The sequence below is a fragment of the Oxyura jamaicensis genome, chromosome Z (assembly GCF_011077185.1).
Source record: "Oxyura jamaicensis isolate SHBP4307 breed ruddy duck chromosome Z, BPBGC_Ojam_1.0, whole genome shotgun sequence".
Classification (NCBI taxonomy): domain Eukaryota; kingdom Metazoa; phylum Chordata; class Aves; order Anseriformes; family Anatidae; genus Oxyura; species Oxyura jamaicensis.
In genome coordinates this window covers 24496339-24513552 of record NC_048926.1, presented here as the reverse complement: position 1 = coordinate 24513552, position 17214 = coordinate 24496339, and the positions used below count along the sequence as shown (strand labels likewise).

The 17214-nt window shown below is 36.2% G+C and overlaps 1 protein-coding gene across 1 annotated transcript in view; it reads left to right on the top strand.

Annotated features, from left to right (window-relative positions):
- The window catches only part of JMY (junction mediating and regulatory protein, p53 cofactor), a 74636-nt gene extending 61678 nt beyond the window's left edge, over positions 1–12958 (top strand). The window contains exons 10-11 of the mRNA XM_035309832.1: positions 1245–1797; positions 4181–12958. Of these exons, the coding sequence (XP_035165723.1) occupies positions 1245–1797; positions 4181–4488 (861 nt within the window). The 3' untranslated portion in view covers positions 4489–12958. The remainder of the gene's footprint in view (positions 1–1244; positions 1798–4180) is intronic.
- The last annotated feature ends 4256 nt before the right edge of the window (positions 12959–17214 follow it).

Sequence of the window (17214 nt, the reverse complement as noted above, 5' to 3'; positions counted from 1 at the left end):
TTCTTCCGCAAAACAAATTTTTACTCATTCTAGGACTATACTATACTACTAGATATTTTCTTTTATTGTTCAGTTACCTATTCTTTGGAAAATTTACAACAAAATGCACTGGTGGTAGCCAATCTCTCTGGTCATTGCATTATCAGTACCATAATAAGCTTCTGTTGTCTGTCACGTCTGTGTATTATGTCAGGACATTCAGCAAACTTTTCTAAAAGAAATATGATCCAAAAGATACTTCCTACAAGGAGCATTGTCATCTGACATAGCCCCACTACCACTGATTGTTAAAACACGTGCCAATACCTGTCCCTTCCTATTATGATGTTGGTATCAGAAAATCAATAGAAGATGGAATGAAGGAGAGAAAATAAGGAAAGGTACTGAAGTGCAAGAAAATGGAGACTGTATTAATTGGTGAAGACTGTAAGATAGTTATGAGATAGAAGTCTCTTTACTGGAAGACTGTCTTACTCGTCAGTACACTCTTCATATCCCTGTTTTTTTGCATGGCTTTGGAATTGCATAGACTCAGTAAATTGAGGCAAGTTTACTTATTTTAATCAGTTATTGCTAGTGAACTGACTTTTTACATGAGTATGTTTATCTTGATACAATCTCTCTTGCTTTAGGCTTGTCACAATTGTTTAAAATGTTTTAGACCTGTCTTTCAGAAGCAGTTTTTACTTTTAAATTAAAAAAAAAAAAAAAACTTGTTTGAGGAGATAGACACACCAAATTTAGGAACTAAATTAAAAACACTTTGGAAATTCTAAAAATGTTTGATATTTTCAATAGGTAATTTTTTAAGCAGTGTAATTCATATCTACAACCAGTATATTAGTACAGAGAGGACTTTGTTGCAGAGAGAGCCATTGACCAGCTTTAGAGAAGCGAAGCAAGAGAATTCAAAATGGAATTCTGAATTTTTGTTTTCAGAAAAAAAAGTTTTGAACGTACAGTCAGATTATTAGTGAAATCTTAATTTTACCTCATGTGTATCTCTGGTTAGACCTATCTACATGTAAATTATGGCTTAACTAAGAATAGAAATAAGAAAAATGGATTGTATTTGCATAAACGTAAGGATATATTTGCTTTGTTTTTATGTCTAGAGCAAAATGAATGAAAATAATAGACAAATTCCACTTGTCAGAAAGGCAAACGCTAATGACAAGTATTTAATACCTAAAATAGTGTGCTTGCACGTACTTATCTAATTGTAAATAACTTATTCACTCTAGCGGTACCCTGGGCAAGTAGTACTTAAATCAACCAGACTACGACTGGCTCATGCAAGAAGAAAATGTGCAGCCAGTTTGGTGTCCTCTGTAGATCAGCCTCAATCTTTGCCAGCAACCATACAAACACAAGATAAAAGTGAAGAGGTGGAATTGGAAAATGCAGTTCAGCCTTTGCAAGTGCAGGAATCCACAAGCTTAGAACAACTTCAAGATGTCTCGTTACCTCCCAATGGTGTTACCTCTGAACTGCCTCATGTTAGTACTTCTCCACTCATCAGTGATGAGTTTCAAACAGAGACTGATACTGTAGTACCAATTCCACCCCCTTTGCCTCCACCTCCTCCACCTCCACCTCCACCCTTGCCATCAAAGGAAGATGCCACCAAATCCTTAGAGAAAAGTGACGGCTTTGTTAAACCTCAAAGTGAAGAGAAGGGAGTCCAGCACTCTTCCAGTGTCCCAACTGCACATCTGTTTGACAGCAGTCAGCTAGTCAGTGCCAAGAAGAAGCTTAAGAAGACAGGTGATCTAGAGGGTTTACAGAGAAGGAGAGGTAATGTTTTCATTTTTGTGTATTTAAATGTAATATACATCAATTCCTCTTTTGAATTGCTATATAGAAAAGTGTATGCTGTGATTTAGTTATAGTTATTAATGGACTGAAGAATACTGACAACTCAAAACAAACGTTAGGACCCTCATGACAGCATAATGTATACATGTTCAGTTAAACAGAAAACACTTGCAAATCTGATTATGTGATGCACCATGTCAGCCTCACTAGAAAATGGAGCTAAACTTGCCTAAAAGAATCTTTTCCTACCTTGTTTACAGCTTAGCAATGCAAATAGTATATGGTTAACCTGAGGGTTCAATGTTTTTTTAATAACAGAATTTTACATAATTTATGATCTAATAAGATGAATACTTATCTTGGGACATAGGAAACCTTGAGAATGTGTTCTTCAAGGTTTCTTCAATTTTTCATTCAAAAATCCACAAATTGTGGCATCAATTTGAGAGTGGAATAATAATATACAGACTTAACTACAACTGAGAATTAAACCTGTAATAATTCAGTCAAGCATTTTAACTTAATTGAAAACTGAGGTGAGTAAATAGAGCACAGGGCTAAGTTAGGAGATCTGTTACAGCTTTACTGTATGATTCTCTGCTGTTTGCTTTTAACTGTTTATCCTTTATCACATATTTTAAATGGGGAGATAGCAGCCATGTTTGAACAAAATGATGTTTAGATGAAACACGCAGTATTGGAGCAGAGTTTTTATTTGAAAAATGGAGAAGGGATCTTAAAAATCACTCATCTGCACCATTGTCCTAGGAGTCACTGAGAAAAAGTACCTCAGGTGAACCTTGATTCACACTGCTGCAATATGACTGTAATAACTTTCTATTAAAAATTCTGTTTTTGTCAGTTACAACTGCAGTAGACATCCCTCAACCAACATTTCTCCTCATCCATATAAAATCAAAATTACAACTGTTTTCATCTATCAGGCAGAAGCAAGAGTGTTTCCTCCTTAATGCTCCTTAAATGGCTAAAATACCTTGAAACAACTGAATAGTTATAGAATTCTTAAGTTCTCATGAGAATTGCAGGTCACAGACAGGTATGGTATCTTAAGTTCATTATCAGTTGTGCTGCTGCTATGCTCTATTTTTATTTTTCTGTAGTCCTAATTTTTTTACTTTTCTGATACCAATTTTAGCTTTCAATTTTATATAAAACATACATGTGCAATTTGATATACCTCATAAAACACCAAACACAAAATTAAATTATATCCTCCCCCTTAAGAGTATAATTAATGTTTGTAGCCGTACACTACCTGCTGCTCTGTATTCCATGAGACATTTCAACTCTCTGAGGAGCTTCAGAAGTGTCAGTCTACAACAAATGAGTGTTTTACAATCCTTCCTTTCTCCTTTAAATCTGCAATCCTTATATCTTCATATCTTTTCCTCATGTCTATCCTGACTGTCTAGTCACCTGGACAAGGTCCACTCATAAATGCAAAGTAGGTTTTAAAAATGTATTCTACAATATGAAGGAAAGAACTAGAGCTGGATATTCATCTATGTGCCGCACTTCTATGTGCTAGTGTATGCTGACTAGTTTGGATTGTTTTACTTTATTGTATCACATTTTGAGACATAGAAATCTGCCTCTAGTTCTTGTACAAGCCAGAGCCTGATTTTATTTCTGCAGAGAATTAGTTTCAAATTGGTGATAAAGGAAGAATTTGTGATAGAATTTGTGATAAAGAGTAAACTCTTATTTCTGTGTCTTCATTAACTATAAAGGAAAGGAATTTATATGGGCACTTGGTGACTAGGGGCTTATACATATCTGAATCCAAAGGAGCAGGGAGATGTATCCTGTTGCAGCTGGCTGTACTGCTTCTCTCACTGGCATGTAGTAGTATTCATATTACCTACTACGTAGGTAAATCATCCACAAAATGCAAGGGCTGGGGATATAGATTCTCCTCTCTGCTTGCATTCCTGTGACTGCACAATCCAGTACTTAAGATACATGTTCGTTACCTGAGTTTCAAAGTCAAGAAATGGAAAGTAATACACACTTTGACTTGGCTTACTGCAGCTATTACAATTTTCGCCAACTTGTGCGAAAAGTTCTACTGCTGTCCTGTTAGGAGGTTACATGGTTTCAGAGATTATAATTGTCTGTATAATCCAATTTTGTCCTGGTAATAGGGAAGATAAATTTGGAGGTTAACACAAAAATAGAGCTACAGAATGATAAAATTGAACATACTGGAGTCTCCTGTATTTTTATGGTATGGGACTATTATGTGAATTGCATGTGGCTACATTTTGTTATGTAGGAAACATAATTAGATACTGAATCAATTTAGTAAAAATCATACTGAAAGTCTTTTGATTTACTGCAGTGAGTTCCCCGATGGATGAAGTGCTGGCTTCCTTGAAGCGTGGGAGCTTTCACTTAAGAAAAGTTGAGCAGAGAAGTCTCCCTCCTTTTCCTGATGAAGATGATAGCAATAACATCTTGGCACAGATCAGGAAAGGAGTGAAACTGAAGAAAGTGCAGAAAGATGTTCTGAGAGAATCCTTTACAATTCTGCCTGATACTGACCCTCTGACAAGGAGCATCCATGAAGCATTGCGACGAATTAAGGAAGCATCACCTGAATCAGAGGATGAAGAGGAGAGTTTGCCTTGCACAGACTGGGAAAATTAACCTGTAATTAACTTACATTTAAAAAAATCTATTTCTTCAACATTTTTTATAACTATAGCTGCTAAGCCTCAGGTTATGCAATCTAGGGGACATAGTACGAATGTGACTAAACTGTCTGATGTACATGACAAAACATGCACATATGAACTTAGTATCACTGACTTTTCAAAAGAATTTAAGGTTTCTATTAAGAAAAAGTTTTATAAGGCAACATCTTAGTCCTGTTCATGTTTGAATACTTTTGCTGAATAGTGACAGGACTGCTCCTATATAAAGCTCTATTTTATTTAGTAAATTTGAAGGGACTGTTTGCAGCTTATAAAATAGCTTAAAAATGAATTTTAGTAACAAAGCAGCACAGTCACTCTTGGACATACCCTATAATTATTTTATAGTTACCTTTGGCCTTGTAAAAATGTAGTGTTTACTACTTCAGACTGAATAGCTTCAAACCAAGGATGATTAGATTTGACTGCTGGACACACTGAAATCTCATTGGTTATCCTGTGTGACTGACTCTTTGATAGCTTGGTTTCAATTTGTGAACATTCTGACTCAATTGAATTTCTAAACTATAAACAGTAAACGTACAATTTATGCTTCTGCTATTCATACAAATCCCATTAACTTTATTAAACTACAGTGCCTGAAAGTACAGATATTAGACTTCAGCAGATGAAGTTAGTGATTTCAGAACAAAATAGAGATCAGCAAGAAAGGAGTTTTCAAATTTAAGGCTGTATCAGCCTTAATTCTTGATTACAACAGCACCGTCCTTCTCTGGTGATTCTTTTCTGCTACTGGTGTGCAGATGAGCTTAAGTCTGAATGAAAGGTCCCACTAAACTTATTTGCGAGTATTTAAAATCTGGAGAGAAGAGAGGTGTGACAATCTCTAAAGAATTTAAAAACCTGTTCAGAAATATGGAAGATAAATATTTACAATCCTTGCAACACAGCTACCAGTAGGAAGAAGATAACCTTTTTGGATGCTTTCAATCACACAATTCTGGTTATTTTTTACTGTAGCTGGAGAGTGGCTAATTGGTACAGCTATTTAAGAAGTGATGGTGATGTAACTCATCATCTGCTGAATATTGTTGCGATTATATAATACTGTCTCAAATTGTTCACTGGTATGCCATTTTCAAATAATTCTATTTAATTTTTTTTTTTTTTAAGGAAAAGAAATGTTGATTTTCTCATGAAATAGCAAATCACTAGTGTGGCCAATACCTACTGTTTAACTATGGCATGTTTCTACTATCTGAAACATAATACTTGGAGTTAAAATCAAGGAGTGCAGCTGTACTAAACTTGTGCTGAAACTCAAAGTTCTTTATTAGTTTGCATACTGAAAACTCCCATTGTCACAGCCCTTTAGAAATCAAGTCATAGCTATAAGAAACTTGCCTTGGAATTGACTTGGTTTCTCGATGTAATTATTCCCCCTTAATTTCCTAGACAACCTAGCAAGAACAATAACCTAGCTTTAACACTATAGAACTCGTAAGAGAATTTATTCAGAAATTACTTCTTTTTTTTAAATCTAATTGGTGCACCCCCTAACCATTTTCCACTGGAACTGTGTCCTCCTAGAAGTTTTATGCATACATTGCTGTACAATATAAACACACACTTTTCTCTGCTGTCTTTTGCAGCCCTTGAGAAGCAGTTCAAAGTGTGGGTTGAAAATCACAGCCATGCAGTATCTATAGGGCCCAGTGCTTGTCTCCTTTTTTAAAGTAGTGACCTGAATATGAATTATCTTGCTAGTTTACAGTTAAGGTCTTTTCCATTTTTAAGGATGTACTCCTGCCACATGCTGAGGTCCCAGCAAATAGTTGGACCTAAAGCAGGGTGCAGTGTCACTGTTCTGTGTGTTTGCTCCTTGGAGTTTTCCATACATCTGGGATCTGCTCGCTTACCAGTATCTTATTTTGTTATGAAAACAATCCTGTTTTCATGAGATGAGACTTTAAATTCAAGCTATGGAATTATGTGAAATAATCTGATAGACCAGAAAGTTGAAACAAAGCCCATCTGAAATTCAGCTGAATGAATACTTTTCATATAGATGCGTGTGCTTGCTTGATCACATAGACTGGTCACCCAAAATTTATTACACAGGAATAAAATCTAACAGAAATTTGTTGTAGAATAATGTTTCTTACTGTTATCAGTTATTGCTGTTCTCAGTTTAATACCATGCTTTATTTAAAAAGGAAAAGATTGATCTACTGATTTTTAAGTTAAGCTCTGCATATCCAAAAATAGCTGCACAGAAATTTTAGGATCAAAGAAGTTATATAAAAGTATATTGGCACCTTTATTACAAACTTTGTTTAATATATACACATCGTTGTAGGCTAAATGTAATGCAATTATTTGCCTTAAGAATGAAAGCTAAATTTGATATGATTTATGTTTATCAAATGCCAAAAAGTGTCTTAGTGCACGTGCAGTAGAGAAAAGAGTATTAACAATGTACACTGAAGTCATTTCCTTAATTATTGAGGTTTGAAGATAAAATAATAGTAATTAGTTCTTGCAGGAGATCTAGTCATCTCTTTTATTAGGTGCTGTATGAGTTAACTTCCATGTAAAGTTATGTGACTACCTTTTCTTTTAGAGCACTTCCTTCCTTATGGACACTCTAAGCCACATACAATAATGTTGAGGCATTCCATGTATCTGAAGTACAGCTGAACAACCATTATAAAGATGTAGTAGCTTCCATACAATAGTACAGAATCTTGGTTATCAAAAGTCTCCCACGCTTTTATAGTAGTCAAAGATCACAGTAGTACATTTGGAGAACCGTAAGTAATTCGAAGCCTAGGTTCCTGGGAGCACTGGACAAAGTAACTGGGTGAAGAAGTAGCTTTTGTTCTCCCTTGTGTTCTAATCCTTGTGTGTTCGCTGCCAACAATACCAAAAGGAAAAAAAGACCCAATCATATGTTGTGCTAAAGTGTCATTAGGCCTGGTAGCAAAGAGAACCAAGGCTTTTAAAGACGTAGCTTAGTACTGCATGTTGGAATTGCCTAATACATTGATCAGAGAGGATTTGTAAAGCTGTTTAGCTTTTCAGATGTTCCTTTTTTTTTTTTTTTTTTTTTTTTCCCCAAACAGGTGATTTACAGCCAGTGGAGTGAGAAAAGAAACCCCAGTTGAAGATTACTTTTCCTCTTCATTTCTGAATATTGAGAGCCAGCAGTTTTGACCATCAATTCCCCAGGAGGTTTTTTTGGCAAAGAAATAGCCTTTCTTTGGCAAAAGATTTAGCACCAGGAAAAAAATGACCTGAAATGTTACTTTTCAGATCACTTTTTTCTTTATTTGTTCCAAAATTATGGTTTGAATAGAAAGCTATGTTGTTTAGACATGCATTTCATATAACCAAGAATGCCCAGTTCTTAAGCACTTTTCATGTTTGTGTTATTAATGTGTGGCCAGTTAAGTGAAGGGAGTATTTTGAGTTGAGAGAATATTTGCATTTAACTAACTTTGGGATTTAGCTGAAACAACAACTATAAAGTCTACCCTTCACTGCACTGAAAATATCATCTGCTTGAAAACCAATTAAATAGCTCCTTGCAGAGAAGCTTGCTATGTAGCAGTGTGATGTTACAGAAAGAGCAGAATTCCTAGTTGCACTACTGTAGCTGAAATTCAGTATTGTGCAACCAAGTTTTTTTTCTTAGTTTGAAGAATTGTGTGTCAGGATGAAAAACAACATGTGACTACAACATTATGAGAAGTAAGAGTTGAATTCAGTACGTACTCAAGAATGTATTTGTTCCCAGTATGGTACAACTTAGCAAGACATACTGCAACACCTTTTTAGAAGGTCATTTGTAATATTAAACCTTTCTAAAGTAGACATTTTCATGCTTTTTTTAAATAATATTTAGCCACGCTAAACCAAGTTAGTTATACTTTATCATTTACTATAAGAAGCAATATTTTGTAATTTCATACTTATTTTCCTTTTTGGTTTAAAATGGTTTTGTTTGAATACTGTAAGCAGCCTTCTTTAAAAAAAGATCAAAGCACTTAAACATACTAATACTTCAGTTGCTTCTCTTGCTATTTTTTATTATTCTCTTTAGTGGCTGCAAAAAATATTTGTATTTCATACCCAAAAGCCTGTTGTCTGAAAAAAGTTTCTTTTTGATCATGACTATTTTTTTTCAAAGGAGAGTTATAATTTCCTCTGCAGTGAATTCTTAGTAATAATCGTAAGCTTCATAGCTAATGGCTGCAGGCAGCTACACTTACAATAAATATCACAATACTAAGAGGTATGCCAGTACAGAGAGAGATAGTATTGGACCATCTAGAAACTCCATGTGATACTAAAATAAAAAAGCCCATTAAATTTTATGGAAACTAAGTTTTTAATAGCATTCTATTTCTACTGGCATGACATACACTGTGTTTGAGAAGTACACAATCCCTGTCCTTTGTGTAGTGTGTTCCATTCACTTTTCCTTTTGTGAAGGACAAACTACTATGTGAATTACTGTTTTTTTTTTAAGTGGAATTATGCATCGCTGCTGTCACATAACGGAACATGTACTGTGTCAACGTTTATAACAGGAGATTTCATGTCTTGCCATTTACTTTTATAAACAGGAGCAGGAGTACTTACCTTAGCAACAGGCTATGTAACCTACAGGAACCTCAGATGGTGGACCCTTCCGCTGTTTCGCTGTGGCTGTCCTGAAGTTAAAGCTCTATCAAACATCTCAAATGGATGCCACTTTACCCTTGGTATTGACAGGCATTTTCTTAACCTTGTTGCCTTATTTATAGTTAGTGAACATTCATTTTCAAAGTACCCATGAGCAGCATTATTCCAGAGATGTATTGATTTTGCTGTATGTATTCGTTGCCAGGTCTGTATGATTCTCTTCTGAGAAGATCAGCTCTATAAAATGTTTGATATTGGCTTTCTAAGGACCTAAAACCACAAGGTATATTTTTCATAAACCGCTCCTCTGAACTCAAGAGTTAGATGGTGTGGTTATAAGCTGTCTAATACCACGCTCATGCAGCAATAATAGTAATTTCAAAGTTTATCATTATCATCTGCCATTGCCTGTGCTGTAACCTGTGGCGTGTTTTTGCTCTACGTTTGTCTACACTTCCAGTCATACCACACTTAAAACTGAGTTAATCAAATAATTTTTGGCCATAGCACAAAGCAGAATTATGATGTAGAATGGTAATTCAAATTATATAGTTAATCTGAATCTTTGTGCTATATTAATTAGTGGTGATTGAGCAATTTTTATGTCAGTTTTCTCCTGTTTTCCAGCCTACATTTTTATTCCTTACAGTATGAATATGTGAGACTTGCAAAATTCCAAGTCAAGAGAAAATACTGTAATTTTATGATACAGGTGCAACGGTCCCTTTGCACAGTGTTTGTGTCTACAGTTTACCATTGTGTTGTGATATATCTTAATAGCTCAATGCTTTACTGTACTACAATCTTCAGATTTATTTGCCATGTGATCTGTCGACTTTGCCTTGAAAATGTGTGCATGATGAGAAAAAATACAAAATTACTGTCCTTAATCTGTTTTATATTTAGTTGAAATCGTAGATTCCTGTAGTAGCTTAGTTTATAGAAATGGATTTCTCATAGTAGCAAGTGTTTTATGTGAATATGAATAGAAGTCGTTGTGCTGAGCAAAGCAGTTTATATCAGTTCAGAACTGCCATCTTCCATGTTGAAAGTAAATGCTCTCCCCCTCCCCCCCCCCCAACTGCTTGCTTGATTTTAATCTTCCATGAGTCCCTAGATGTCACAGTTTCACATAAGTCTCCATTGTGATATAAAAATTGTGCATATGTGGAGTACAGTTAATGCATAAAACTTCCCATCCTTCTCTGCAATGTGAAGTTCTGCAGTAGGATGGCTGGAGCAGCAAATGGGGGAAGTATATCCACAAGAAACTTAGAGAAATTAGGACAATCCTACATGAAATTTGGTTCCTCCATAGCTAAGAAAAGTTCTGATTAATATATTGGTCCTTGAGAAATTGTAGCAAGCATCACAACAGAAAAAAACAGTTAAACATATGCACAGAAAGAGAACCTCATTGTGATTGGTGGCTGCCTTTGTCTGTTGTTAGTCATTTATCTTAAGCAGTGTGTCCATTTTCAGGCTTTTTCAATCTTTAGAAATTGCTTTCTTGCTTCAAGTTAAAGCTGTTGTAGTATTGTATAACTGATCCAGTGAGATAAAGAGTTGGAGTACATAATGTTTATTGTGTAAATGCTTGTTGAGGACTGAAAAATCTTGTATGAGTGGGAACAGGAAATACTGAATTTCTGTTTACGTAACCAAAATGTAAGGTAAACAGGACGTTTTTCCTCAGAAATTGAGTTTGCATCAACATGAATTTCTCCAGATCCTTTAAAAAATCACCAATATTATTAGTTTGTTAACTTTCTTACTGTTCTTGTGTCTTAGTTAAATAACCTGTCTAGGGTAGATGCTTCTTCCTTAAGCATCACTTCTGATTTTTCATTTTTTAAATCTGATAGTCTTCATCCTACACCAGACAGCTTTAAAACAAATTAGTATGATTATAGATTGTGTTCTTTTGTGGCTGCATCAGGGGTAGGACTCAACACACTTCACTACTTTATTTGTAAAGAATCATTTTGAGTATAAGCATTATATTCTGTAATGCCTAATATTAAAGTAATGACAGGTGCATTATTGAAGATGAAACTTATTGACAAGAGGAAACAGAAACTTGTATTGGTTAATGTTCCCCTTATTCATTTGTTGCGCTGAATTTCAAGAGTGTAATTTGTAAATCAACTTTGTTCAAACATCTATCAGATTTTATTTTCACTGTAATGCTTATGTAATTAAATTACCCATATATGTTTCTGGTAATGATTCCATAAGCATGGACAATATATTGTTATGTTTAGCACTACAGAATTAATGTTAAGAACAAGCGAAGCTTATCGCAAAGAAAAGGAGCAGAGAGAAGCACCTTACTGGGAGAGCGTGTTGCATAATTTCAGTGCTACGGGAGCTGACAGACAGTAGGTCATTCTAAGCTTGACTGCAAATTGCTCTTTGGTGTAAGCACATTGACATACTGCTATCAATACAGCAATGGCTGTTTTTAAACTATAAATATACTGTAATTTAAATTTTTCCTACAAAACAAATTTATATTTAATTGCTGCCTAATACATGTACGTAAATTTAGGATTTTTAGCAGGGTTGAGGGTGGGTGGGCATGCCAGTTTATTTTGGGGATGGGTTGTTGTAAATACATTTCTTTGCACTTCCTGTTCAGTTTAACTATTAATCCAAAACTCCCAGCTCTGACTGTCGTGAGTCTGCAACCTGACACTTATGTATTTTTATTCAGGTCTGCTATATTCTGTGGCACAGAGCTTCAGAATTTGACAGAAAAGGTCTTTCCATTCTCAAATGTGAATACTCTGATGTACCTCTAACATGGAAAATGACCAAGCAATGAATTTTACTCTGCTGAGTTAAATATTACTGTGGAGTATTATTTAAAGCTGATATCTAAGGCTGTTAACCAATGGTGTGTCCATTTGGGAAAAGTAAGAAAGGGGGATTGTTATTTCAGTGGGTATAATCCAAACTCTGCAGAGATTTTATTCTAGATACTGTCACCTGTTCAGTAACTAGTTTGCCTTAGACTGGCTTGACTTTCAGATTCTTTCAGGAGCATTTTTTTATTTCTGAATTACAGAATAGATATTGGGGATAAGGGACACTTCGTGTGTCCCAGCACATTACTATAGTTGCTATATGTTTTGGATTTTGTCTTACGTATTTATGAATACATCATTATAAGATGAAAGGAATATAGATGGCTGCAGATTGTCTTGCATGAATGACATCAGTAAAGGTTAATGACACTAGCTTCTTTTTTTAAGCCTGTTGAGTAAGAAATAATCAAACCAGTTTGCCATTCACTAGCTTTGTGCAATATTATTGGTAGAATCAAACACTAGCACACTGTGCTTGGCTTTAAGGAAGCTCTTTAACACCATTATATTCAAAAGGACATATTAAATGCATATTTTATTGTAAACAACTGCAAATTTGCTATACCTAAAAATGCTTAATGGTATAAAGTATTAAACAACAAGTATCTAAGAAAAAAGGTAAAAAACTAAGCAAAAATTTCCAGCAATACCTAAAAACTCAAAAAAAAAAAAAAAAAAAAAATTTTAACTGTCTGCCTTTTGCTCTTTTTTCTTTACTGCGGCTTTTCTGCAATGCAAGTTTATTGCTGTGTATCATTGTTTTTTATTTTCTTGACTCAGAAGTTTAAACCTGTACACAAAGTACTGAACTCACCTACTTGTACATGCAATGTAACATCATACTCACAGTTTTGGTGCTTAAAAATGATTCCTTTTTTCTTTATTAAAGGATATTTATTTGAACACTGTCCTGGTTTTACTTTGCATATATAGCAATGGTTTTTGTTGTTGTTGTTGTTGTTGTTGTTGTTTTTAAAAAAAGTATAGTTTGGTTTACCAAAAAAAAAAAAATCCATTGTTATTCTTTTAGTTCTTCAAGCTGCCTTACTGCCATTGCTTAATGGCAGATGATTGTGTATAAGCTATGTTGCAACAAGTAGTATCTTTGTAAATTGTTATATAAATAAATCAGGTATTATAGAAGAACCTTGCACTTAAGTAAGGCAGGATAATTGAGCTTAAATACAAATTAAAAATAGTTTCCATCTCTTAATGAAAAGACAAAAACCCTTTATTAACAGAGCAGAAATTTAAGTCCAGAAATGTTAAGAGCTTAGTTCCCTTACTGCAGTCTCCTACATTTTAGCGCTAGCTAGTGACAATGGCGGTCTGTGGAGAGAGAGAGCAAGCCTCCAACTGCAACCACTTAATTTACAAAGAGCAGTAATGATAATGGAAAAGCTCAAATTGAAACCCTTCACTATGTTTGCTATTTTGGTGTAAGTGCAATACAGTATTTCAAAAACAAACTAGACCGTGCATGAGTAACTCAGATATTTTGTACGTATCATTATGAGGGTTTTGAAGAGAAAGGTTCTACCTGTTTTCTGAAGGAAAAATACCCTGAAATCCACAGCTGATCATTTCCCAGACTAGTGTTGCCAGCTGTTGTTTTTTGTTTGTTTTGTTTTGTTTTGTTTTGTGTATGTATGTTTTTAGGTAATACCACAAAATGAATATCTTCTAGAGATAAAACTACAAAAATACTCATGGTGCACAGAGGTCTGTTTGCATTGTGCACCTTTTTCCTTTCAATCCCATGTTTCTGGTACAAGAACTGCACTGCAGGTAAGTCAATGGAGGCAGATTCTATGCCCAGCTGGTCCTTTAACATGAAAATAAATAAATAAATAAACAAACTGTGTACTTAAGCAATAAGAACCATTCAGAGCTATATTATCCTGAGAAAACAAGAAAAAGTTACGATGTTTCTAATAGCAACCTGAAACAAAGGTTTGCTGGCAATACAAACCTACACTGCAAAGTCTCATCAAAATACAAATCACATTTTTTCTTGTATTGTTGTTCGCCTCTGGTAATAATGGCATACACTACTAATTCTGCACTGTGGCAGAACAAGTAGGAAATCTGCTTTGAAATAAGCAAATTCTTCAGTCATTTCTGACTATTGCTTGTGAAAGATGTGGATTATGTTTGTAGCCAGGGTCCATTCCTAAATGCTTTCACTGTGCTCAGCAGCATGTGCTCACATCTGGCCTGGCAAGTCTGCTTCCACACGTTTTGCTTCACAGAACAAATTTGTATTTAAGAGCATTTGTTGCCATCACCTGCTGTCTACCCTGGCATTGGTTCGAGCAGATAAGTAGCTCCTTTTTTATCACTTTTAGGGGCTGGAAGTATGTCTAATGCATGCATCAGATTTGCAAATTAGTGAATAGATCTGGATGCACACTTCCAAGGCAGTGGTGTGCTACTCCAAATAAGGGCTAAATGTTTGCACAACACATAGAAGATGGGAGATGGGTAGAACCATCATTTATTTTTTTTTTTCATACTAGTTACACATCAGATGTAAAGGAAAGGTACATTGTAAATAAATATTCATTGGGCCACAGTCCGTCTCAAAGTTATAAAACAACACCTATTTCTCACAGAAATCATTGGTATATTTAGGGTTTGTTCCTGTTCCACCAGTTAGTGATCAGCAGAGGGGATGTGGGGAAGGGAGAGAGAAATACAGTAACTGAGTTTGTTTCAAAACCTGAGAAATGTTCCTTTTCTCGGCAGTTCTTACTGCTGCTTCCCATTGTACAGGTTTTGCTCCTCCTATTGTAGCAGGGAGGTTACAGCGAGCCACCAGTGTGTCAGCACCGCCAGCGAAGCCCGAGCTTTATACTCACGCCACAACCAGCTTATCTAGATCTAATGCCATGAAGCTTTGTCGACATGTTTTTTCCTCTTTTAGGATGGAGCAATGTAATTAACTGAAAAACATCATCTGTGAATTTCAGATGTAGCATGTAGGCCATGTAAGTGATGAAAGCATCACTTTGTTGATAATGCAAAAATTATTCCAAAGGTTTTACCAGGTGACTACTGGCATGGCCATGTGGCCAGCCGTGGGTGCAGGCATGAGCAGTTTTCCATCCTGCAGAACTGCAGACCTGCAGTCATCTTGCTGCCATTGCGATGCCCTCCTGCCCCTTCCCCATTTGCTCTGAGACTCTCAGTGTGTAACTCTAGACTTCATGCAAATCTGCACCCCTGCCATGCTGACTGCCTTGACTTTGATTAACATGACAAAAGATGGCACATATTTTAAGATGGGGATCTTATTAATGTTTAGGGGATCTTATTAATGTTTACAAATATCGTAAATGTGCGAAACAGAGGGATTTGGCCAACCTGTTTTCAGTGGTTTGTGGGGACAGGACAAGGGGCAATGCCCACAAAATGGAGCACAGGAAGTTCCGCACCAACATGTGAAAGAACGTCTTCATGGTAAGGGTGATGGAGCACTGGGACAGGCTGCCCAGGGATGTTGTGGAGTCTCCTTCTCTGGAGATATTCAAGGCCCGTCTGGATGCCTACCTGGGCAGCCTGCTCTGAGGAACCTGCTTTGGCAGGGGGGTTGGACCCGATGATCTTTCGAGGTCCCTTTCAACCCCTTCAGTTCTGTGATCCTGAGATCTCCCTTGACACCTTGCCTCGGTGGGGAGGGTGGGTGGATATAAACAGGCAGAGATTCTTGCCCATGCTATTACAGCTGCTGCCTGTCTGCACTAGTGCTGTGGCATGCCCTCTTCCCTTTAATTAACCAAAACTGGCAAAAAAAAAAAAAAAAAAAAAAAAAAAAAAAAAAAAAAAAAAAAAACCTGCATTCAAAATCAGGCATCTGCCACCTTCTCCTACTATGATTGTGAGCCATCTGTGATGTTTGTTGGAGGCTTGTGCCAGAGATAACCGCTTGTATTATCTTTTCACTTTCTCCTCGCTACCAGACAGTAGGTGATTTCTCTGAGTGTGATTTCTCTTTTCATGACCTGCATCCTACATTGCTTATAGAAGGCGAAGCACATTGATTGTCTTTCAAGCATCGTTTACTGTTTACTTCATTTTAAAATCTTCTTTTCTGACTTGCATCATGCTCCCTCTGTATTTTACTATTTAAAAGTCACAGGAATAACAGAATCAAAGAATCATGCAATACATACAAAGCATTTATATTGGCTATACTTTTTCTTCCTCAATATTTTATTTTGATCCCATTAAATTTCAGTAGAAATGCATCTGAACTCTTAGTGTACAAAATCATCAACATATGCTCTAACTGCCATGCATGTTAACTACACAGTTTAACCACAACAGATGTTTTATGAATCAGCTTTATATGAAGCACCATCAATCGATGACCTTTCTTTTTCCTCCTGTTCACTTGCTGAGAGTAAACTGGCAGACAGAGTGGACCGAGACCCAAAAAAAAAAAACACATTAACAAGCCATTGCACACTATGCTTTGTTTTTAATGGCATGTTGGAAAAGAAGAAGTCTTGAGTAGGCATTAAGAAATAAATAAATCACATAGCGTATCCCCTTGTTGCTGGAGCACATACACCTATGGTATGGTAAGTTTCCTGAGGGCTTTTATTGGTGTAAAGTCACAGCCTCTACGTGATCTATCACGGTGCCTAGAAGCTGAAGGCTAGTAACATCAGGCCATTAATTGTCATCCTTTCCACCACTGCTGTATGAACAAATTACTTCGTCCTCTCTGCAACAGACTATTTGTGCATCCCCTTGCCCCCCCCCAGCTGCAATACACACACACCTCACCCTGCTCTTCCACTCATCGTTAAACCACGCAGCACCTGGAGGCTCAGCCTGGAGGAGGCCGGCCCTTTGAGAGGCTGGGACATTCAGCCTCCACTGCTCACGGCCAGCAGATGCGACAAAGCAACCTGCTGGTGAGCGATGCTCATAGCACATGCATGCTGATCTAACCCTCTCTGGGAAAAGATGGGAGGGCTGCAGGGCTCTACTTTTCTCAGTCAAAGGTAGAATTAATTAAACAAGCTTGATAGAGTAAATTTCTGTTCAGGAAACTAAATATTGTCACTTAAAAAAAAAAAAAAAAAAAAAAAAAAAGTCAGGCTGTGTGTCTGGAGAAAACATCTGCAGGTTGCCTACCATGACATGCT